Source organism: Ailuropoda melanoleuca, chromosome 10, assembly GCF_002007445.2.
Source record: "Ailuropoda melanoleuca isolate Jingjing chromosome 10, ASM200744v2, whole genome shotgun sequence".
In the NCBI taxonomy this organism is placed as follows: domain Eukaryota; kingdom Metazoa; phylum Chordata; class Mammalia; order Carnivora; family Ursidae; genus Ailuropoda; species Ailuropoda melanoleuca.
This window is the reverse complement of record NC_048227.1, coordinates 89,176,618-89,200,571: the sequence shown is the minus strand read 5'-3', so window position 1 is coordinate 89,200,571 and position 23,954 is coordinate 89,176,618. Positions and strand designations below refer to the sequence as shown.

At 38.7% G+C, this 23,954-nt stretch overlaps 1 protein-coding gene across 5 annotated transcripts in view; it reads right to left on the bottom strand.

The window, feature by feature from the left end:
- The window catches only part of UTRN (utrophin), a 426,951-nt gene that overhangs the window by 300,239 nt on the left and 102,758 nt on the right, over window positions 1-23,954 (bottom strand). For all 5 annotated transcript variants that reach the window (XM_034669248.1, XM_034669249.1, XM_034669251.1 and 2 more), the window contains 7 exons: window positions 23,492-23,553; window positions 8,122-8,214; window positions 6,570-6,647; window positions 6,124-6,216; window positions 3,847-4,019; window positions 1,371-1,486; window positions 537-697 (listed from right to left, as the gene is read on the bottom strand). In XM_034669248.1, the coding sequence (XP_034525139.1) occupies window positions 537-697; window positions 1,371-1,486; window positions 3,847-4,019; window positions 6,124-6,216; window positions 6,570-6,647; window positions 8,122-8,214; window positions 23,492-23,553 (776 nt within the window). The remainder of the gene's footprint in view (window positions 1-536; window positions 698-1,370; window positions 1,487-3,846; window positions 4,020-6,123; window positions 6,217-6,569; window positions 6,648-8,121; window positions 8,215-23,491; window positions 23,554-23,954) is intronic.

Sequence of the window (23,954 nt, the reverse complement as noted above, 5' to 3'; positions counted from 1 at the left end):
AAAACCACTAGAAGCCCTTAAATGAAAAACTCACCTAGTAGCCTATTGTCAATTACTCCTCCTAAATGAAAGGGGAAATAAAGCATATATTTTGATAGCCCTTGGGAGAATATAATGATAAAAATCTTTTTCTCAGTGAAAAAAAAAAAAAAGATTAGTACTTAAACTACGCTGATGTGAGAAAACCATTTTCAGCACATGACAACAAAGATAAAATGAACAGATGGTGGGAATATGTAGGTTCTTAAGCCTATCATGCAGCAGTGTGCTCATAGCCCTGGACTCTAACTTCAGCCTCATTGTGTAAAATAATGTACGTTCCTTCTCAATAAAATCAGTTGCGCTCTGGTTTTCCATTACATGCAGGTGACGGATGATAGCATGCTAACTGATAAACTGAACTTCTTATGCCTATGTAAGCTGAGAACCCAAGATGTTCTCAGTCAAGAAAAGAATCCTCTGAAAGTGTTCTAATCTAGTACCTAAGAGAAAACAAATACGGCAAGTCAAACTTTTTAATAAAAATTGACCTGTACCTGGAGACTAATCTCTCCTTCTTCACATTCTTTCTTATATTTCCTTGGGAGTGTCTCTACTTCCCGGATGGCATCTAGAGTGACTTGCTGAGGAAGCACCTCAAACAAAGATGTTAAATACATAATTATGGATTTCTTGTCAGGAAGCTGAACAGCAACATCTAAAAGTGGAAGAAAATAAGAAGCAGCTTAAATTAGATGTCCAAAATATGTGAATTGCTCAATATTAGCTATAAATAACTACCCTTAGAACCCATAAACAATACCAGTATATAATCTTTGCAATACCAGAGCTCAGTAAATTTCTATTTCATATAATAATAGATGAGACAAAAGCAAAGAAGATTATTTATTTTGTTCAGTAGCCTATTTCTTAAAAATCTTCCCTAAAAACTTCCCCAAAATGTTCAGATAAGCTACCACTTAAGATGACACAAACTTTACTGAAAATATGAAAATAAGTCTGGAATTCAACTCTGCAATATCTGTTAACTAGTTTTCACATCATGTGCAAGAAGATCACATAAAAACGCACTGTAATTAAATAAGCCAAATACTGAATTGTTTCTCTAATGATTACATTTTCCTAAACCTTAAATATTATGCAAGTATCAAGTAACTATTCTCCAATGATGTAATTAAATTTCCTCCCAAAGTATCCTACGAATTAAGTATAACAGTACTAATAACTAGTCTGCAATGAAATGGCTTGCACCATACTTCAAAAAAAAAATCCACAATTCATTACTCCTTTTAAAAAGGGGGAAAAAACTATTTTTCAAGTATTCAAATTGTACAGCAAAATCAAGGTTGAAATTAAACACTGAATAATACCTTCAGGATCTAACAGCTTTTCAATTCCCAAATAAGTTTGAGCTTTGCTGAAGGCATGTTCAAGTCTCTCAATTGGGGACATTTTGACAACTCTATCCCAGCTGAAGAGATCAGGTCTGAAATTACAATGTAAATAAAACTGAATGAAAATGAAATATATGGACAAAAGTAGGCACTGCTATAATTTAATACATTTCAGTTTTAGATTATTTTACTTGTGAGTTTAAATGAAGAAATTTTTATCTTTTATATCCCAAAGGCTTGTCAAATATATATTTTAGAGTAATTTACAATATGAAAACAATAGGTCAAACATTCTAAGTTTCTTGTGTTGCTTAAAGATGCCTATTAAAATTTATGAAATAACCACAAAAAGATAAGAAATGGTATACAATATTTCCCAAGTAGTAAAGGAAAAAAAGGGAAGAAGAACCTATCCATATAAGACAACAAAGAAAAAAGATACAGAAAAGTTAAAAGAAATGAGAAGCTTAAAATAAGAGGTAAAAATGAACCTAAATACATCAATTATCACAATCAATGTTAATGGACTAAATTCTCCAATGGAAAGACCAAGATTAGCAGAATAGAAAATCCAGCTTTGATCTGCTCACAGGATACCCTGCAACAAAACCGTGAGAGAATTTTTCATCAGTCATCCCCCTCCATACTACCACTTTCCAGTATTTTCTTTCTATCTCGATTTTCTTTTAATCCAACAAATTGGACATTATTGTTATTCTGACTTACCCAAAAGTTGATCATTTTCTTTGTACTCTTATCTGTTCTTGCATCTTAGACCCACTTAACTTCTGGGCTTTGCCTGCCCTACTCCCATACCCAGTTCCTCCTCTGACTTCATCTCCTATTACTCCTCCTACTGGTGACACTGCACCCACTGACTTCCCAAATGCCAGGTCCCTCCTCCCCTCTTGCCTGATTTAGTTTCCTTCAGCATATTTATCATTTCTAAATGCTATATGACCTACATTATCATTTTTTTAATTGTCTTCCTTCTTCTACTTGAATGGAAATTCCAGAAGGACTGGGATTTTTGCTTGTTTTGTTCTCTGCTATATGCCCTATACCTAGCACATAGAAGGCACTCCATAAATGCTTGCTAAATTAATTAAGTAATAGCTGGGGGAAAGCTTGGCTAAAATTCAAGTTCTTTGATAACATCTCTAAACTAGCTAGAAAGAGAGGCCAATCCTCTTGAACTGATAAAGGAGAAGTGGAAGACACTTGGGTGTGGCAGATCTTTAAGTAGATAAAAAGTATATGAAAAAAGCTACAAAGTATATCAATCTTGTGGTAAAATATTGAAACCACTCCCTTCATTATGTAGAACAAAACATTCTGCTTACTGTCACTATATTGTATTGAAAGACAAGGCACAAATGTGGGGGAAAGAGAAGAAAAGAGGAGAGAAGAAACTATTATGAATCATGGATAGTCAAAACAAAAAACAAAAAACCCACCCTACAGAAACACCCAATTTACAGAAACATTTTTGCAAAATTTGTAAAAATTTAACAAATTTCCAGATCTAAGATGTAGAAAACTCAATTGCATTTTCTACATATCAGCAAAAAACATACAGGAAATAGAACTCGAAACAATAAATAATTTACAATAGCAATAAAACATATAATAAATTTTGCCTTTCACATTTTAATCCTTGATGCATCTGGAATTACTTTTGGGTATGGTGAGGTAAGGATCCAATTTATTTATTCACATAAGGGTAACCAGTTGTCCCATACTATCCATTCATCTGCTCACCTACAACATCGGCTTAGGTGTATAGGAGGATGGAGCTATTTCTGAGTTCTTTATTGTTAGGCTGAACTATATGAAACTGCCATTCTTACATGTCAAAACAGTCAAACGTTTGCAATTTCACATTATTCAGACCATTATTAAATTCATGTATTTATTTATAGTACTATATATATAGTCTTAATAAATATAGCTTCATAACTAATTTTATTTCTGTTTGGGAGGCACTCCAATCTGGTTCTTCTTCAGGAGTGTACTGGCTATTCTTGGGCCTTTAGTCTTTTACAAATTACATGTCTTATGAAAAAAATCAATTGTCCTTATTTAATTGAGATTGCAATGAATTTATAGAGTTTCCCTTTCAGTATGAAAATGAAAACTGAACACAATTCATTGTATATATTACTGGTTAGTGCTGAATGAGTGGGACTGAACTATGTGAATTATTTTACATTTTTTAAACTTACAAATATGTAGAAGAAACCAAGGACATTGCAATATGGCATTTGAGTCCTACAGAAATGAAGACTCAACGGGTATTTTCTTGCATAATGTTTCTTTTCTTAATGTTTAAGCATGTGCAGAGAGGAGAGTGGTGGTAGTGGGGAAGAGGCTTTAGGGAGGAATAGTAAGGGAGAGACAGAGAGGAGATACAAATCTGTAAGGCCCACATCTAAGTAGGGTCATATCTCACTTATGTCGGTGGAGCACGGCATTAAAGGCAAGTCCATCTGTCCAGCTGGTGGTGAAGTTGAGGACGTTGACCTGGCTGTATGGCCTAGTAGACTGGCGCACCCAGCTCAGTAGGATCTTCTCACTGTTTGTCTGTTGAAGGTCTGACATGACATCTTTCATGACATCTTTTACCTGTTCAAAAAAACCATGCTGCCTGTAACTTAAAATAGTTGCTGGAATCAAGTCCTTGAATAAGGAATATTTCATTAATTCACCATTATGGATCAGGTAATTGGTATTCATTTTATCTCAAAAATTTCCCTTAAACACTAGAAAGATAAATGTGTTTTTAACAGTAATTATTTTACGGTACTAGGAATTCAAGGTGATTTTTACCTCCCCTTTATGCATTATGGTATTTTCTACATCTTAGCCGTATTTATATCAGGTTTGGTGATATTGAATATCACTTCCATAGCCACAAAGTAATATTTTAATACTATACACTTAGCAAACACCTTTTAATAAGAGGAAAATAAATTTCATTTTCTACAAAAACAAGAAAGGAAGAAGTTTTGACTAACCACAAAATCAAAGAATGAAGTACATTTCATGATGGTAATAACAAGTATAATACAGAACTAATATTTTATATTATTCTAAAGTAGTACATATATTATAAGGAAGTGTTCGAAGAATGATGTGGACATATGAAAGAGACACAAGAGCCAACTTAAGGGGGTTTGCTTGCAAAATAAATAATGGTAGTGAAAGATTCTTGACCTATCAAATAAGTAAAAATCCAGGAGGGAACAGTGATATATAAATGAAAGGATGGATGAAGAAGTAGATAAACAAGAGACAAGGGAAAGCTCTTCCTTATAAGTAGAAAGACAACAAATAAATGTAGAATGAATAATGAAATTGGAAGATCACTATTTGCCAAGCATCACAATAACTGATCAAGTAAGAACTATGAATGGATCTGAAAACTGATGGGAAAAAGTTTGATAAGTAGCTGAATATTTAGGTTCTCCAAGTATAGCCCCCACAAACTACTTTTTAATAACAAAGGGCAGTCACATTCCAGGGGAGACACCTTAACCCAAACAATGAAAGTTTACACTGCCAGAAGGAAAACTAATGGAAAGTATACTAAGAACTCAGTCACTTCTGTGGCCCCTGTGCAAAAAAATGAATAACCCGGATCTAATCATGAAAAAATACCAGCCAAATCCACATGGAGGGACATTCTACAAAATAACTGTCCAGTACTTTTCAAAAAGATCACTACCATGAAATACAAAGAAGGAGTCAAAAAACTATTCCAGATTAAAGAAGACTAAAGAGATGTGACAAATAAATGTAATGCATGATTTTGTATTTTTTTTTCTTTTATAAAGGGGATTACTGGGGCAATTGACAAAATCTCCATAAGATGTGTAGATTACATAATTGTATTGTTTTTATATTATCTTCCTGATTTTAAGAATTATATATTATTTTAGTGTATAATATAATTATATGCTTACAATATTAGCACTGTATTATATATTGTACATGTATACTATGATATTAACATTATATTCTAGTTATATAAGAGAATTTCTTACTTTAGGAAAAAGGTTTGTTTTTACAAAATACACATTGAAGTATTAGGCAAAAAGAAAAAGAGAGAGAAAACAGAAATACAGATAGTAACTGTCAGCATTTGGGGAATCTGAGTGAAAAATATCCAGGAATTCTTTAAGCTATTTTTGCAACTTTTTTTATAAATCTGAAATGATGTCAACTTTTTAAAATTTAATATTTAAAATAAGATACTTTTTTTTTCTATGCCAGAAGAAGACAGCTGTTTGTCAGACTCTTTCATTTCAAATTACTATGAGTTGAACTGTGTCCCCCCAAAATTCTTGAAGTCTTAACCCCTACTACTGGCCAATGTGAATGTATTTGGAAATAGGGTCTCTCACGAAGGTAAAATGAGATCATATGGATGGGCCCTACCCCATTATGACTGGAAGAAGAGATCAGGAGAAAGACACACAGAAAGAGGGAGTACCATGAGGACACAGGAAGAAGGCAGTGATCTGCAAGCCAAGGAGAGAGGCCTCAGAGGAAACCAACCTTGCTAACACGTTCATCTCAGATTTCTAGCCTCCAGAACTGGGAGAAAACAAATTTCTCTTATTGAAGCCACACAGGCTGTGGTACTTTGTGATGAGAGCCCTAAGAAACTAACACACAAATGATCCATCGTCAATTTCTATTAAGAAGTAATTGAAAATTTCCCCACCTGCCAGTGCAAAATGATGTTCCAAAGTAATCCCAAAGTCAGTTTGTGATTTCCGTCTACGATGTCAGTTCCTCCTATATTCACTAAATCCACCTATGAAGAAAAAAACAAAAACAAACAAAAAAACTGTCTTATGACAATTTTGCCCCAGAAGCGAGGATTTTTGGTTAAGCACCTTTGGACAGCAATATAAGCGAATGATAAGAGAAATTTCATTTTAGAGAATCAGGTATACCTAAATCTCAAAAATGTGTTATTTATACAACTAGATCAATAAAGTAATCAGAAAAAGCATGACTATTCCCTCACAGAAAAGGTTCAATACTTATTGTAAGAAAAATGTTTCCAAAAATCAGTTGATGACAATGCACAGAACAGGTGGCCGGTGTGACAATAAATAATCCTGATCGCACCAAAGAACCCCAGAAGTCATACTGCAAACTTACATTGTTCTGATGTAAAACCTGCAGCACTCTGTTCACGTTATTTAAAGCATGGACCCTCGTGGAGCCACGTTCCTTTGGCTAGAAAACAAAACATGACATCGAATGAGACAGACTCTCCACGTTGCCCACACACAGAGCAGCTGAGCATGCAGAGCCCCTCTTCGCCAGGAGCGCTGGCTGGCTTCTCAGGTCACCACGGAGGCTACAGGTGACAAGGCAAATTACCCCACTAACATCTTGAGATAGTAGTTCTCTCACTTGCCTGAACACTGGCATTCAAAAAATACCAAGCCTGTGTACCAACCCTACCCCCAAAGATTATGACTTAATGGATCTGGGGTGTAGCAGGTGTTTGGAATTTCTCTTTTTCTTTCTTTCTTTCTTTCTTTCTTTCTTTCTTTCTTTCTTTCTTTTCTTTCTTTCTTTCTTTCTCTCTCTCTCTCTCTCTCTCTCTCTCTTTCATGAAGAGAGAGACAGCCAGCGAGAGAGGGAACACAAGCAGGTGGAGTGGGAGAGGAAGAAGCAGGCTTCCAGCAGAGGAGCCTGATGCGGGGCTCCATCCCAGAATGCCGGGATCACGCCCTGGCCAAAGGCAGATGCTTAAAGACTAAGCCACCCAGGTGCCCCATGGGGTTCGGAATTTCTAAAAGATTTCCCTGGTGATTCTAATGTGCAGGCGAGTTTGGGAACCAATGCTGGGCTAGACATAGGAAGACTGAGAAGTCATGTCACCCTCATATTGCACCAGTGCGCACAGAGCTGGGAGGATTCAGAGGCACTATCCCAGGTTCCAGGTACCATTACAAGGGCCCACTGGGAAGGCAGGAATAGCCGTCTGGGGCAAGGTGATCTGGGAGGCTTCTTTCTGCCTCACTGGCCAAGGAATCTTATCTGAGGGAGGGATCAGCCTCTCCAACAGGTACCTTACCCACCATCTGGAAGGCAAAAGGCAGAGTATAACATCTCACACTTTGACAAGAAAGGAATTGATCTTCAGGAGTGCCTTTCTCTATACCTTTTACAGTAATTCTACCTCTAGTGTTAAAGTTTGTACCCATAAAATGCATCCTCTTCATTAGCACAGTTATTTCTGTGGGAGTATAAAGTACCTTGCATGTAAAGTAACAGAGTTGGGTTTGATGAAGAAACAAAGATAATACTGAAAAACTGAGTAAAAATAAAGGCCATAGCTTTTAACAACTCCTTAAGACATTTATTAAATAACATTTAAATGTGTTTTCTAAAACTAACATCTTCTAAAAAGCAAAAATGTGTTTTCTACTATTCAAAATGTTATGCCCTCTTTCCATAGCCATTCTTCCTTTGTAATTCTCTCCTGGACTCCCTATAATTATAATAAATAATCTTATCTTTGATAAAAATAGAGCCCTCAATAAAGCCTCAATATTGCTCTATCAAAGATTCATTGAAATACTTTTTTAAAATGTTTTCTATTTGGGCCTTCACATTTTGAGTACCCCCAGCGGGTCTTTAAGTCAATAATGATGAGAGACACTCTGTGGGCCTGGTTCCCAAAGCTGACTCCTCTCACCAGTGATGTTCCTGTGAGGCCTTCCAGAAGATCCAGGAGCTTCCTTCCATCTTTGAGGTCTGTGAACATATCATTGATGGGTGGTTTTCCACTCTATAAAAGAAAAAGTAAATTATCAGTTTCTTCAGCGGCAGAAATTCCATACGTATGTGGCAAATAAATGAGTGGTTTCATCTTTTTCCAATTAAAAGTCTGGATGGGCTGCAGATTATTCAGCTTTGCCTTGTATGGAAAGAAACATAATTACAGAGAACTCTGAAATCCATAACAAATGCTTTAAGCTGAATGATATAAACTGCACTATTTCTTATATAAATTGCATTATTTCTTACAAAGGGAGTAAACAAAGCTATGGTTAATGTCCATCTGCCTTGACGATGGTATACCCCTGAGACGGACANAAATTGCATTATTTCTTACAAAGGGAGTAAACAAAGCTATGGTTAATGTCCATCTGCCTTGACGATGGTATATACCCCTGAGACGGACGGATAAAGAGAGGCACTAAAAAATNTATACCCCTGAGACGGACAGATAAAGAGAGGCACTAAAAAATATAAATGAGCACGGATCTCCTGGGTGCAGAGGCCCTTGAAAAGTGTGTAGATTCTCTCATTCCATTGCTACGCTTTACATTCACGGTATGATGGAGTCTTGCGGCATTTCCATTACAGGAACAGGTCATTTTGTCCACAATTTCAGCTCTCTAGTACCGCACCTATACTTCTAGCTATAATTTCAAACAATTATGACACTTTGGGCTTCGTGTCGAAGTGCAGTACCAGTCCAGTATTTTGAATGGCAACGCCTGTAGAATTCCTAAACTTGCATCCCTGATTGATAAATAGCACCAACTTCCACTGACCAACATACCCTTGTGTCTGATGCCAGAAAATCCCACCCACTGACAGGCAGATCCTGCATACAATAGGATGACTTCTACACACAAAACCAGGAAGCTTCAGTTTTAATTCCAGTTTGACCATTAACAAACTGGTAAACCGGAATCAACCTCTCAGCCTTCCTCTGCAACACAGGCTAAAAATCCAATAAATAATATGACGTGAAAATGTCTAGACCACTATAAAGCACGATGTAGTGTGACATCATTATGTTGTATCAAATTATTTCCCTTTAACCTGAAATCTCTACAGAGATTAATAGTCCTAGTTCTGACAGCTGATAACTCTTTCATCTTCTTCCCTTTTCACTTTGAAAAACAGGAACAGGGGCACCTGGGTGGTTCAGTCGGTTGAGCCTCCAACTCTTGGCTCAGCTCATGGTCTCAGGGTCATGAGACTGTGCGATGGAGCCTGGCATCAGGCTCTGCACTCAGGGGGTCTGCTTGAGGGAAAATTCTCTCCCTCTCCCTACCACCCCCACACACAAGCTCACAAGCATGTGTGCAAACTCTCTCTCTAATAAATAAACAAATCTTAAAATATATATATACATAAAGTCATATGAAGCATGATTTTACTGTGAGCTTGACATGGAGGAAGGGGAAGGGAGCCACTCTGAGGTTTCCTAAAACTCAGCATTTTTCATTTTTCCTCCTCTCCTGATTTTTTACATCTTTAATTAAACATAAAGTATTGTCAACTAATGATGACTAGCATGGCTTTTCAATAGTTTACATACTCCAAATGACAGGAAGTATGGTAAAGTTTTCACCATAGAATCATTAAAAAAAATAAATAAACTACGACTTATTTGTGTCTGAAACAAAGCTGCTTTTCTAGTCCCAGCTGCCATTCTGGTGAGCAGTGATGGTGTCGGGGACACATGGATTATCTCCACAGATCACAATAACAAACTGATTTGCATGATGTGGAAGATGTGGCCCAAGGGTCCAGAGGCGATACTCCGGGAGGCAGAGCAAGGAGGAGCTCCTTGCACGTTAAAGACTTCCCACCTTCCATCTGTAAAAGCAAAGGGAAAAGGTGGCCCCCATTATCTGCTACCTCTTACTTTCTCCTCTCAAAGCCAATATATGTACACTTCAGAGAACGAGCCACCAAATAACCAGATTCCTTTTCAGGGAGAGATGAATAACTCTGCTCTTAGCATGAAGAGACAGGAATATAGCTAAAGCTCATGGTTCAGAAATAAAGAGGGATATCTAGGGGCACCTGGGTGGCTCAGTGGGTTAAGTGTCTGCTTTCGGCTCAGGCCATGATCCCAGGGTCCTGAGATTGAGTCCCACATCAGGCTCCCTGCTCAGCGGAAGTGTCTGCTTCTCCCCTTCCCTCTGCCCTTTATCCCCATTCATGCTCTCTCTCTCACTTATCTCTCTCTCAAATAAATAAAATCTTTAATAAATAAATAAATAAATAAATAAATAAATAAATAAATAAAGGGATACCTAGTCATAGAATGGCTGATAACCTTCTAAAAATTACTGATAACAAGTGCAGCTAATAATCTCTTCTCAAATCCATAATCCATTTGCAAAAATAAATAACATTAACCTGCATAATATCATATAAATATAAATATTAGCCCAGATGGCAATTATGAATGTCCATCAAGGATATCACTAACAAAAAAGGCTTTCCCCAGCCATATAACTCTGGGCAAGTTACTTGGCCCTTCCACATCTATTTGCTCATCTGTTAAAAACTAAGATGACAGATGTTCAATAAATGGTTGATACTATCATTCATAGCAGGAGCATAACTTCAGCATTTCTACTGTCATAAAAGTGCCATAAAATTTCAGCAATATCTGAAAGGACAAATAAAAAAGCACTTCTTCACCTCAGGCAGGAAGATAAAAGCAGATTCTAAACCTGAGTGCATGTTAGTGTCAATTCATAGACAAAGACCTTCTCAGTCCCAAATTCACTAATATGATGACCGGTAGGGATATGGCCCAGTCCAAAGCCATGAACGTGATAGCCTAGAGCACGCCACACTGCGCTGTAGGTCTGCACCATGAGATAAGCCATAATTCAACAGCAAACTCACCAGATTCTTCCCTAAGCTCCCTGTCACTCCATGGCAAAGTGCACGGTATTAAGGAGTAGCATTAATCTTTCTAGATGAGACACTCTTTTCCTCTTTTGTCTAGTTCATTGGTTTCCTGAGCAACAAACCTTGAGAAAAGCTCCCTGTGGAGCATTCTGTTGAAACAAACACAACCCAGACATAGACCGTCTTTCTAGAAGTCAATCATTTATGCAGTATAACAAATGTCCTATTTTCTTTAAAAACATAAAACAAAACCCTACAGTAACAGCAACACAATTTATCTATCTCCAAATTTCAGATGAATATTGATGGTTATCAATAAAATACATGTTTTGTGCTGTGTCCCTTTCTCTAACATTCTCCCACCCATGCCAGTAATGGTGTTATCAGTATATATTCCTATTGAGAACCCTCAGAGGAATTACACCTGCAGGATGGCCAGAGAGGGGAAAATAGAGCCTGTGAATCTCCTCACTGGACAAAGTAAAGGAAAGTACCTGGGCTTGTACAAATCCAAAACTGTGGTTCAAAGCTTCCACAGAAAACACACGCCCACACTCACCACACACATGGCCAGTCACTACAAAAGACCGTATTCCTGACAAATACAACTTACAAATGTCCCATGTAGAGATGGAAAGAACCAGACTATATCAAAGAGCAAGTTCTATCTACTGCCCAAGAGAGTAACACCTGTACATATGGTGATTCAGTGCTTTGAGCCCTACAGGCAGAGATCAGAAAATTTCTGTTGGAAAGATTCAGAGAGTACCTAGATTAGGCATTGCCGGCCAGGTGGTCTCTACCCAAACTACTCGATCCTATTGTAATAGGACCAAAAAATGTCAAACCCATTCCTAGCTTGTGGGCTGTACACAAACAGGCGTGGAAACATGAAATGTTCTTCGAGTAACACAATGACTTAGAAACGTTCTAAGAGATTTATAGAGATTTAAATGTATTAGTCACATGTATTAGTTATTTCTTGATAATAATATTTTAAAGTAGGGAAACTGAGACAGGGGTGACGTGACAAGTGAAAGGCAGAACCAGGATCTAATACTACAGAATCTAGTTCCTAAATCCATGTTTTCAAAGTCTGTGCTAAGCTGCCACTAAAATTCCAAGGGGACAGGACTATGACAAAGAAGCATGGAAATACTTAATTGGGGGGGGCAGAATAGAGTTCTATTTAATGACTTCCCAAAGAAAGCAACAAAATATATATCACATTGAAATGAACTCAAAATGAAGATGATTTTTTCCCAGACACACAGCTTTAAAGTGTACCTGTGCTTTCACATCACAGGCTCTCAACATGGGGTCCACCCTGGGAAATTGTTTGGAAATGTCAGAAGTCATCATTGAATACAGCTAAAAACCAATTCATCCTGACAGTCAACCTCTTATTTAGATGTTTAATTCTTTGCAAAGACATATTTGCAGAGCCTTCTCTGACAGAGAAAATACAGTTCAATAATTCAATAGGACAAATATATGGTGAATGCCTCCTTTGTGCTTGGCCCTGCAGAAACGCCAACTTCAGGCCACCCTCCTCATTCACAAGAGAGGGTTCTGATAGTATTCCAATAAACACAAAATAGTACAAATGAACAGTTTTGAACCTGGAATGTAGATAAGCCGTGGGTCACATTTAACCTTAAAAAACTGAAAAGGCAACATGATATGAGTCCAGATGACAGATGCTAGAGGTGACCAGCCCTGGTGACCTCCTCCTCCAACTCTTCCCCCCACCCCCCCGGTACTTCTGTGCACTCTCCTGACACCAGGTTTAACCCCACCATTGTGACAAGAAGGACCAGTATTAATACCAGCAGCTGGGACATGGAAGCTACTGGATTTGAAAGTGTCAGAGGATACAAACAAACTGTCATCATAGCGCATGAGGAGAAGCCAGGGTCTGTAGGAGGGCAGCAGCTGCGAAGACTGATGGGGACTTGTGACAGTACGACCACATAAAGCCAACCTGATGGGTTCCATCACCCCTGGAGAAATCAGCCCAAAGTCTTCGGGGACAGCTAGTGTTCATTTCCCGCCACAGGCAGCCACGTAGGAATCCCAGCTCATTGTGGGCAGGACTTCTGGTTTTTCAAAAGAACCTGGAAATCTGAATGTATCTGTGTCAACTCCTGATATTTGTAGTTTCCTGAAAGCATTGTGCAGATAAACAAATTGTGTCCACGGGCATACCAGATCGTCGGGCGACGGGTTAGCAATCTCTGCACAGGGCATAACCACAGGTGAGATGTACGTGTAGTCAACAGTGAGTCTGCTGAGGGATTGATAAACTCTGTGGAAAGGACACACGCACGCACACACACAGACACCGCACCACCCAAAGACTAGAAAACATGACTGAATACACGACGACACCAGCAGTCAGAGCAAAACACAAAGAAGTAGGTCGTTTCAGATTCTTTTTTTCCCACTCACTTCTCACCTCATGTTTCTAGCTCCAAACACACATTCCAAAGGTAACCACCTCTCCTTGTCATCATGGCTCCCGCTCCAGTTCATGCCTCCAGGACTAGGCTAATTGATCCCTTTGCTTCTGCATAAGAGCCAGAATCCTCTAATTATAGGCAAAGGACTCCCATTATAGGTAAAGGCAATCCAAATTCCAAGTAAAAGATCCTCTGCGATCACGTCCCCACCCTGTCTCTAATCTGACACTGTCTGATTCTCCTCCTTCTTCAATACTCCAAAGTCACAGTTATTTCCATTACAGAGGCCAAGTTTTTCAGCAATAGTAGTAGCGGTAATAGGAAAAAAAAATCTGTAGAAGATTGAATAAGTAAAATTTAGAAAGTGTAGTTTGGAGTTCTTAAAAGGGCAAAGTGCCAATTCTTTATAGCAACAATCAACCAACCACAGACAGAATTAGGACTTGGATTTTCCATTTGCAAGACTGATCAGTGCCTTCTCTCTGCAGTTGCTTAGGCTGACACTGACCACTCGTGGCTGACAAATGCAGGCCTTGCTTCAAGGCCCTCAGAACCTAGACATAAACAAAACCCAACACAGCATGGTGAGCACATTAAGAAGGACTCATGAGCTAGCGTGGTTCTGCCAAATTTGTACCAAGTAACAGACACAGTACACAGGCAGCATCTGTCCTATGATTTACCTAATCTCGTTATAAATAATCAAGTTACAACTGGGTTTAATAAGGAGATGAGTGAAAACATAAGTTTTTAAATGCTTTCACAACTAACATATCTGATATGTTATCTTACAAACAAATAATAAATGTGAGCCCTTTGACACTGTTCAGCTATTCCGTTATTTATTGATGCTCTATTTTCAAAACAGGATTCGAGGCAGCCAATGCAATTCAGTTACTATCTCCACTGCTTACTGTGTGTGCACGCACACACACACGTATCATATACACGGATATATATGGCATATACATATATACACATATACTATAGAGCATGTATACCATAATGTATTTGCATTCTACTCAGATTCGTCTGAGATTAATCTGAGGTCCCCAGCTGCTGATAACGTACTGTAAGCTTTAGCATCTCTCTCTTATTTTTTCATTGTTTTTTGGTTTTGATCATTTTTGGCAAGGGGTTGGTTATTTTAAAACTTCAAAGAGAACTAAGCAATATAACTTAATATTTTTTTTAACATTTTTAAAGCCAGAGTCTTTCATTTATGAATCCCAAATCTCAGCACTGATGCAAACGTAGCATCCTTTTGGCTCTTGTAATTCTTCATTTTCTTATAAGTCAGTAAGTGCATCAGTGAGCACTATGAATAAGGCCATTCTGGTTAATTATGTTTACATATAAATTTTTTTAAGTTTTTTATAACAAAAATGTTACGCTTTTTCTCTTGGTAGTGGAATTAAAAGTAGTAGAATATTTTCTTTGGATTTCTTCTAACTTTTTGTGATGTGTATTGCATAAAATAAATAATAGATTAAAACAAAGAATAGTATGTCTAGTGAAGATTAAGCAAACTGATAAAATTAGGTTCGTCACAACTATAAACTTATAGCTTCACTAATGAAATGAAGAACCATGATGGTCAATATCAACTTTATGATTCCACCCCACAAGGAAAGGATGAAAGCAACATTGCTTTTGACTGAGAAGAGTAAGAGCAAAATGAGTGCAATGAAATGCCTAAGGAGGTCTTCATTTTTTTTTATTATGCTCAGTTAGCCACTGCATAGCACATCATTAGTTTTTGATGTAGTGTGCAAGGAGGTCTTTAAAACACCTTGCAAAGGAAAGCCAGCAAGATTGCTACAAAGAATCAGTGAGCATATGGCTCTCGGCCATTTATTTTAAGAATCCAAGGTGGTCAGCACAAGTTCTTAAGAACTGAAAAAGATTCCATTTAGAAGCTTGCTTGAAAGGAGGGAAGGAGGGAAGAAAAGGAAGGAGAGTGAGGGACTGGAGAAACATGGCTCAGGTAATCTCACTAGCGACACATTTACTACAGAGCAATGATTTATGCAGTGTTCACACAGGAATCAAATCAAGGATTCCTTAAAAAACTACAAAATACTATAAAGCACAAACTACACCAAATAATGCCTTTCTGAGAATCAAAAGTCATACAGCATGTAAGAGAAGTTTTACCTTGATTTTCAGGTAAGCAAAGTAACTGAGATAGCGCTGACAAACTGGGATGATAAGGAACCACACGTGGGGCTCACACAGCTGGCAGCCAGAGGCAGAGCCGAGTGCATACTCCATGGACAAACAACCAGGTGAGGTCTGCAGGCTGAATAAACCCACTCCAAATGCATACCAGGCAAGATCTATAACAACACAGCTCATTCCATACATGCACAACTGGCAAAGCAGTGGAAATGTTTGGAGAGTGCAGTTCTTCAAACCACAGGCTACCATGGGACCAGAGCAAGGCTTTAGTTATGGTATTGATAATGACAACATAGAGGTAAATAAAATGACACTTCCTTTGTTTAATAAAGGAGAGGCAGCTGCCCTGCCCTTTCTTTCCCCTTAGGGTGTCTCCTTAAAAACACAATAGCACCAACTTTTGGGTCAGGAATTAGATAAACCCCTATCTCCAGCTTTCTAACGCAAGATAACAAAGACCTCAGAGTAACTCAGGAGTCTCGCAGGAGGTACACAAGAGACCCAGACAAGGTGCCTCCATTTATCTCTCCAGGAGATAAGTGTTCATCATTCTTGCTTTGACTTTACTGCGTATTTGTGTGAAGTTCTGTCCAGACCTTCTAGTTTTTCATCAACAGCCTACATTCACCGAATCTGATAGTAACAATAATGAATTGTGTTTGCTCTGTATTCTATATCAAATAGAGGTCTTTCTATTGGCAGGATTTTTTTTTTTTTAATTTCCCCGACAGAGGACAAAAACAAAATTAACAGTATCAACTCTCCCCATCCCCCAACCCAATCTGGCTCCACTCATGGTTGGCAGGCGGCTACCTGTAGCGATGGGAGCTAAAGGCTTCCTAAGGTTAGGTACAGCTGAAAACGGGTCCAGGGTCTCCTAGCTCTGTTTAACAGAAAGAGCTTCTTTCCCCCAAAACTTTCCCCCACCTTTTCAACAATTCTCTCCTTACTGCTCACTGGCCCATACTGGCTTAGGCCTACCCCCACCCCTGCACCAACCAGAGCCCATCTCTGAAGGTGGGGATGGTGGGGTCACTCAGGCTGAATGGAAAAGCACAAGGTCGGTGGCTTAGCTCATCCCTTTCCAGGTAAAGGGTGAAAGGTCGTTTACTCTCAGCAGATCAACCTCAAAACTGAGCATCCGTTAAAAAGAATCAGCAAATACTATAAATGTGCTTAACAATTACAAATACTAATGGGCTCAGTCAAAATCATTTATTAAATACTCAGTATGTACAAGACATAAACACAGCATAATAAATTTATTTTATTTTTTTACTTTAACCACAGTAACCAGGTGAAAGTGATTTTGCAAGTATACTGTTTGGAACCAAAACAAAAGAAATCAAATTGAATGAAAACAAACAATAACAACAAAACCAAACTTACATAATGTAGCCAAAACACAGCTTGGAACTGTTTAGGAATATGGAGTGTACTTTTTTGTTTGCTTTTGAGAGGTAATGGTGAGTAAACATAAATTGAAACTTCTTAACCAACTGAACAGTTATGGCACTTAAAACAATGAGTTAAGCGGCCATACTCCATGCACAGTGCCACAGTGCGTAACTCACAGGGTTCAAATCTCTACTATAGATGTTCCTGACCGTCACACAGGAAGCCCGTACTGTCTCCCTCACAAGACCGGAAGGAAGACTGCACACCTGCGAGCTGCTCCTCCTCCCCCATCTTCTACAAAGCTCCCTACACATCTTTTCCCACTCTCATTTTTGTGACCATCAACTTCCAACATGAAAAGAGGAGAAAACAATGGGACACTCAAAGCAATGTCCCACTGTCTCCAAAAGGAACACATCTGAATAGCTCTCCACATTGAAATCTATTTAAAAAAAAAAAAAAATGCTTCACAGACTTTCCTTTTATGCTCCATCAATTTAAATTTCAAGTTTGGAATTCAGTGACTTATATGAAAACTTGGCTCATCTTTGTCTTCCAAAAGGGAAAGGCAGAAATCTGCCCAAACTAAAGTTCAGCATTTTTAAGTCTGCACATTCTCTGTCTAACCTTTATTTGTTAAACCTCTTTTGAGAATGGCCTCACCAAACTGATAAAAGAGCTTCTGCAATGTGCATGTCTCAGCTCTGCCAGATGAGCAGCTCTGAAAGTCAGCCAAGGAAAACGCAGGCTGGGAGTCCGAAGAAAGTTCCCAACAGTGAAGCAACGAGGCCGTCACTGCCTCCCTTGGGAGACCAGTCCACTAACAAACCAGAGGCTCTTAAAAATGAGAGGGAACACGTTTTACCCACCAGACAATGGAATAAGTGGGTTTAATGAGCCAATGCTTTTTTTTTCCATTTCTGTTTTAAAATATATGTGTAGCACAGACCAGGGGTACCACAAGTTAGGGTTACCTTGAGAGGGTCCTAATTTAGCATTCCTAAGTAATTATAATCTCCTATCATGTTTCATAACAATGCCTCAATATTTCTTAGCAATATAAGGCAAGTAATTACAATCAAGTGTGTTTTATAGCTAAAGGAATAAAAACCAAGTGACCTGGAAAAATTGGCTAATAATTTCCCTGTGGTCATAAATAAATGAGGAGCACATCCAGGAGTAAGTGTTAAATTTCCTAACTCTTAGCTCCTTTAGATAATCATTTTCTTCTGGGCTCTTCATAACTTTTTAAAATCCAACAACCATAAGCTCCTCTACACTGGGTGACTTCTCAGGATTCCCAAACTCCAAAGCATACCTCTGTAACATATCAACAAGGATTTGCAGCAAAAAGAATGTATATTTATAGTGAATGATGCCTTAGCTATCATACTTCTTTATATAGTGAAAAATTAAAAGATGGTTTTAGATCCGTATTATTCAATATTCTCAAGCTCTTCACCAAATCCCTTACCAAGGAATGAATTGAGCCGATTTTCACTTTTAAATCTCATTTTTCATCACCCAAATTTAATAGAAGGATTCTATTTGAAGAATCCTATGCAGCAAGCGTGAAAATCTTGTGTATTAAAACCAAATGGTAATTTAACAACCTTTCCAGTGCAATTCCAAAAAAAACAGGTAAATAGGGAAACTGCGTAGCTGGATCTGTTTGCCAATTTTTGTGAGTAAATGCAGCAAAATGTATTCATATTCATGAAATAACACTGTTTATGCCATTTTGTACTCAATTCTATACTCACTCCTACTCTTTCCAATATAACCACTTCCAGCTGGTTTATGGATATAAAGTATTAGGTATTTAAATATGTTTCTGTCACTGCCATTCACTAATCTATCAAGCCTATAAATGCTCACTGGGGGCCTCCTCAATGCCAGAAATGGTGCCAGTGAACAAAATAAACAATCCTTGCACCCAAGGAGCATCCTACTGATTAGGGAAGAAGAGACAAATATTTTCAGCTGCAACTGTCTAAAGTATAATTCTGATCAATGCATCAATGGATAACGCTTTACGAGGATAGCGCATATCCACCCTCATCTGGGAGCTCAAAAAAGGTATCCTTGGGGGAATGACATTTCAGCTCAGGCAAGAAATAGGAGAAGAAGTTGGCCAGGAAAAGATGGAAGAAGGAGAAAGGGTAGAAGCCATGAGAAGGCTCATCGTGATAGCTAGAGCATCAAGAGGGAACGAGAGTAAAGCAAAATGCAGTCAGGAGTAGATTGGAGTGGGCATNGGAGAAAGGGTAGAAGCCATGAGAAGGCTCATCGTGATAGCTAGAGCATCAAGAGGGAACGAGAGTAAAGCACATGCAGTCAGGAGTAGATTGGAGTGGGCATCAATTCAGGGCCTTAAAAGCCAAGTAAAAACAGTGGGCGACCACTGATAGATTTAACTGAAGAGAAAAGGGCATTGAAACTTACACTTTAAGATCACTCCTGCTACTCTGTAGAAAGTAGAAGGAAGGGAATGGACAGGCAAAGTACTGCATGGCAGAACCAGCTGGCAGATTATTACAGCTGTCCATGTGTTCAGGGATAATTTTCAAAAAAAAACAGTAAGGGGCACCTGGGTGGCACAGCGGTTAAGCGTCTGCCTTCGGCTCAGGGCGTGATCCCGGCGTTATGGGATCGAGCCCCACATCAGGCTCCTCCGCTATGAGCCTGCTTCTTCCTCTCCCTGTCCCCCTGCTTGTGTTCCCTCTCTCGCTGGCTATCTCTATCTCTGTCAAATAAATAAATAAAATCTTTAAAAAAAAAAAACAACAGTAAAATCATGAGTCTCATACACATGTAATATCAACATGTGTCAAAGACTTTAACTCATTGACAAGAGAACCAGTAAGGTGTTACGACTGGTTCAAAGGAGAACTCAAAAGACCACATGTTTATATACAATAAAGGAAAGCAGAAATAAATTTACAAAAGATGCAAAATGGTTCTATCCAAGGGATAATAATCAATTGCATTCCACCTACTTTGCATTTTTATGGATAAGGATCATTTGCATTATTATCTGTTTTCGACAATTCTTGAGAGTTGTAGAGTAGCTCACAGATAAGGGAAGGCCAATAACCCAGATGTCTGAGCTGACAGGACTCTCACTAATCTTTTTGCCTACCTTGAAGTCTTCACATTTTTTCCTAACTCAGATGATAGTGACTTGGCAAAAGGGTGTGCCAGAAAAGAGAGAGAGAAATAGACATTTTGAATATATATAAGTAGTGGACTCAATAAGATTTGATATTTGATTACAATGGGCCAGGCAGGGGACCACAGAGAAAATGTCCAGGGATGGAATTCTAAATAAATTCCTAAACGGTGGAAGATGCCATCAGTTATCTATTTGCATTTTTCAGCACAAGGACCCGACTGCTCTGGGGAGGGACCCACACTGCACAGAAGCAGCAGACTCAATAATTCTATTTTAAACTACCATAATATACCAAAGGACATGGATAAAAAATAAATGAAATCGAATTCATTCTCTTCAACAGGAATTTTTTTTTCTTGTGCTAGCTTCTGGAATACCTAGTGACACCATGCCCCAAAACTACCTTTTCCCAGCAGAGTGGAATTAAGCTGTATGGGGCATCTATGGAAATCTCCCAGCATAGAGAAATGTGTTATTCTCCTTCCTGACCGGCAGTGTGGAAGCAATCTGATTTATGGATTTAAGACAGCCAGAGGAAAGAAAAAATGTGGATGAAGTTCAATGTCACTGCCATGAACCCTCCATCTCTTTCTATCCAAATATTCATAATTTCTTTGATAAGTTTGTTCTAGAACTATCAAATTTTCCTTCTACTTTGATTTCTTACTCGAAGTCATCTGAAAGGAAATGTTTCCAGGGTCAGATCTACTTTTGATACTTTTTCTCCAAACAAAATAAGCTTTTAGCTTCTGTGTCAGTTTATATAACTGGAACTGTTAAAATGTTAAAAATGTTAAAAATGATAATATTACCTGGTCTTTTCACTGTCTTGGCAATAATTACAAGCTTCCTGGGGCAAATAATTTACACGGGACCTAAAACCCTCACTTAATATTGCACAATAATATATACATTATAAATGTACAAGTTTAAATATCAAGTTCATCAAGTAAACTATCCTGGTAGTACTGGACTTTGTGTTATTTGAGGTCTTTTTAAAGATGTTAATAAATAAACATCTGATAAATAAATACTGAGTTATTTCTTTTTTTTTTCTTTAAGATTTATTTATTTATTAGAGAAAGAGAGAGAGTGAGAGTGAGCATGGGGGAGGGCAGAGGACGAGGGAGAGAGAGAATCCCAAGCAGACCCCTGAGGAGCGCGGAGCCCAACGTGGGGCTCAGTCTCACAACCCTGAGATCATGCCCTGAGCCAAAACCAAGAGTCAGATGCTTAACTGACTGAGCCACCCAGGTGCCCCGATACTGAGCTATTTCTTGAGAGAATTCAGGTGCATGACCCAAATGATCAATGACAATGAAGACCATCCAATGGAAAAGAAGTCAAGGGACAGTAGCTTCAGTGAGGATACTTTCAAAGCTCAGCAAAGGGCTTCCTGGGCCACACTGGGTATGAGTGACAGGCTGGTGCCAGCCTTGCCAGCCTTGCATCCATGAGCAACAGCTCTGGGCCTGGAGATGAAGCAGATCTACTGGGTGATGCTCCAGCTCAACCATCTAGCAAATCCTGTAGGGTGCTAGCCAGCCTGAGCCAAATTCATGGCAATACTGATAAAGTTCAACATTCTTCAATTATTTTTTCTCAGTTGTCACCTCTCTTCTTCTACTCTCCACCTTTCCATGCTCCATTGCGCTAGTTCTCTCCATTCTCATAAATAGGGGTAAAAGTCATTCACCCAGTTTCAAATGTCCCCCAAACGTAGGTCTACCAAGACTACAATGCTTCCAAATGATCTTTACAATCAGTTCTACAGTAATTCTTCCCCCACGACCACGCGGAGCTGCTAAAGAGTAGGTCTGCTTAACTTGCTCTCCCTAGAAATCACTGGATCATCCTCAACAGCAACCAGGATGGCTAATCTTACACATCTGAGCACCCATAAAACCACTGGGATAAAACCTCTCATATCCAGACTCTCTTAGTTGCTGGAACTCTGTTGCCCAGAATATGGTCACACACAGATGGATACTTCAAAAGTTTCAGATACTGTCAAATCCAAAGCACCCAGATATTACCTGTGCCCCTAAAATAAAACAAATTAAAATTTCCCCCAAAATACCTGTCTGCTCTGGAATAAATCCTACACATAAAACCACCAATTATGCAAGCACTTCTATATTCTTGACCCTTCTGTCAAAGTTCATTTTCATATTCCTTACATTCTCAGAGGCAAGATAAAACATCCCTCAACAAAAACGTGCAAAACCTAAAAAAACACTGCAATCAAATAATCATCTGTAAACACTGGGATGTGAAGCAATTTTTAAACCGTGCTGCTGCACAAAGTAATCCTAAAACATTCTCACGTTGCCTCAAAGAAATACCAGTGTTTATTTTCTTGACCTTTGCAACCTTCTCAAATAGAAAATTTTGAAAACAAATAACTCATAATTAAAGTAGCTTTCATACTATTTAAAAGACTATGATGATGTGTCTCCAAGAAACTTTATTTCTCCTCCTTCTTGTGTGGAGTCCTGCAAATTTCCCTCCCACTTCAAATTTAAAGGACCAAAATCCAGTGTCAATACCGAATGGATAATTCCATAAGAACGAGGTTGAGAATAGCACTGCCAATTCCTTTGTCAGTTTGCCCTGCCCCTAAAAAGAGTATCACTCAAAACACTGGTTTTGTTCCAAGCGGTCAGGAATGCTGAGAAAGAGTAGATCCTCAGGAAAAGAAGTGAGAAAGTGCACAAAAAAAGAACCACAGGGCAGATCAACAGTATTAGCCACACCCACAGGTAGGAAAAACCCTAAACCTTAGAACGGCTGCCTGGGTAACAAGTTGATTTTAACCAGGCAAAGTGAAATCATCATCTGTCTAGCTAAGGGAACACAAAATTTGCCTAGTGATACATTCATTTCCTAAATGTACCCAGGATTCAGAGAGTCAAAAGCAGCAAACTGTTGGCCTATATCTGGAGAATGCCAGGTAAAAATAAAAAGCTGTTTATCCCATGAAGGTGTTTACACCATGAACTGTTTGTACCAGGATTTCCATTTAAATGTATTTGAAAAGAGAATTTTTAAAAAGTATAAATGCATCTGCATACTCAGGAGATTCCCATGTTATGGGAACATTCACTGCACCTCCCAACAAACTGTCAATCTGAAAGAGGCATTTGAATCACCATAAAGTGTTTGAAAGTCTCTGTTACCTTTGAAAATCGTGCGTTAATCCATTTGGTAAAGGTTTTCTTCTGCACATCGTTGTGTTCATCTGCAGGGGGGGAAAGGAGAGAAGCGAAATGTATGAAAGTGTGTACCTTTGGGAAGGGTTCTAAATACAATCATCCCCATCAAGCAGAGTTTAAAATAGCAGTCTGCAAGTAGCACCTCAGCACAGCGATCCACAGCTAAGGAAGAACGGAAGGCGGAGGGAGTCAGCTCGCACAGGAAGGTCAGGCACCTTCCCCAGGGAGCTGGCCCTCCATCGCCACCAACCCTTACGCCCATGCCTGTGGGATAGAATCAGCACCTCACTTTCACACTATTGCGCATAATACTTTCTCCTGCATTTTGTTTAAGTAAAATTTCAGCCTGATAAAGACGTTAGCATGTCCAAAACAAAAATCGAAGTTATCCACAAAAACCTAAGAAACTCATGATCTTCCTCCTTTT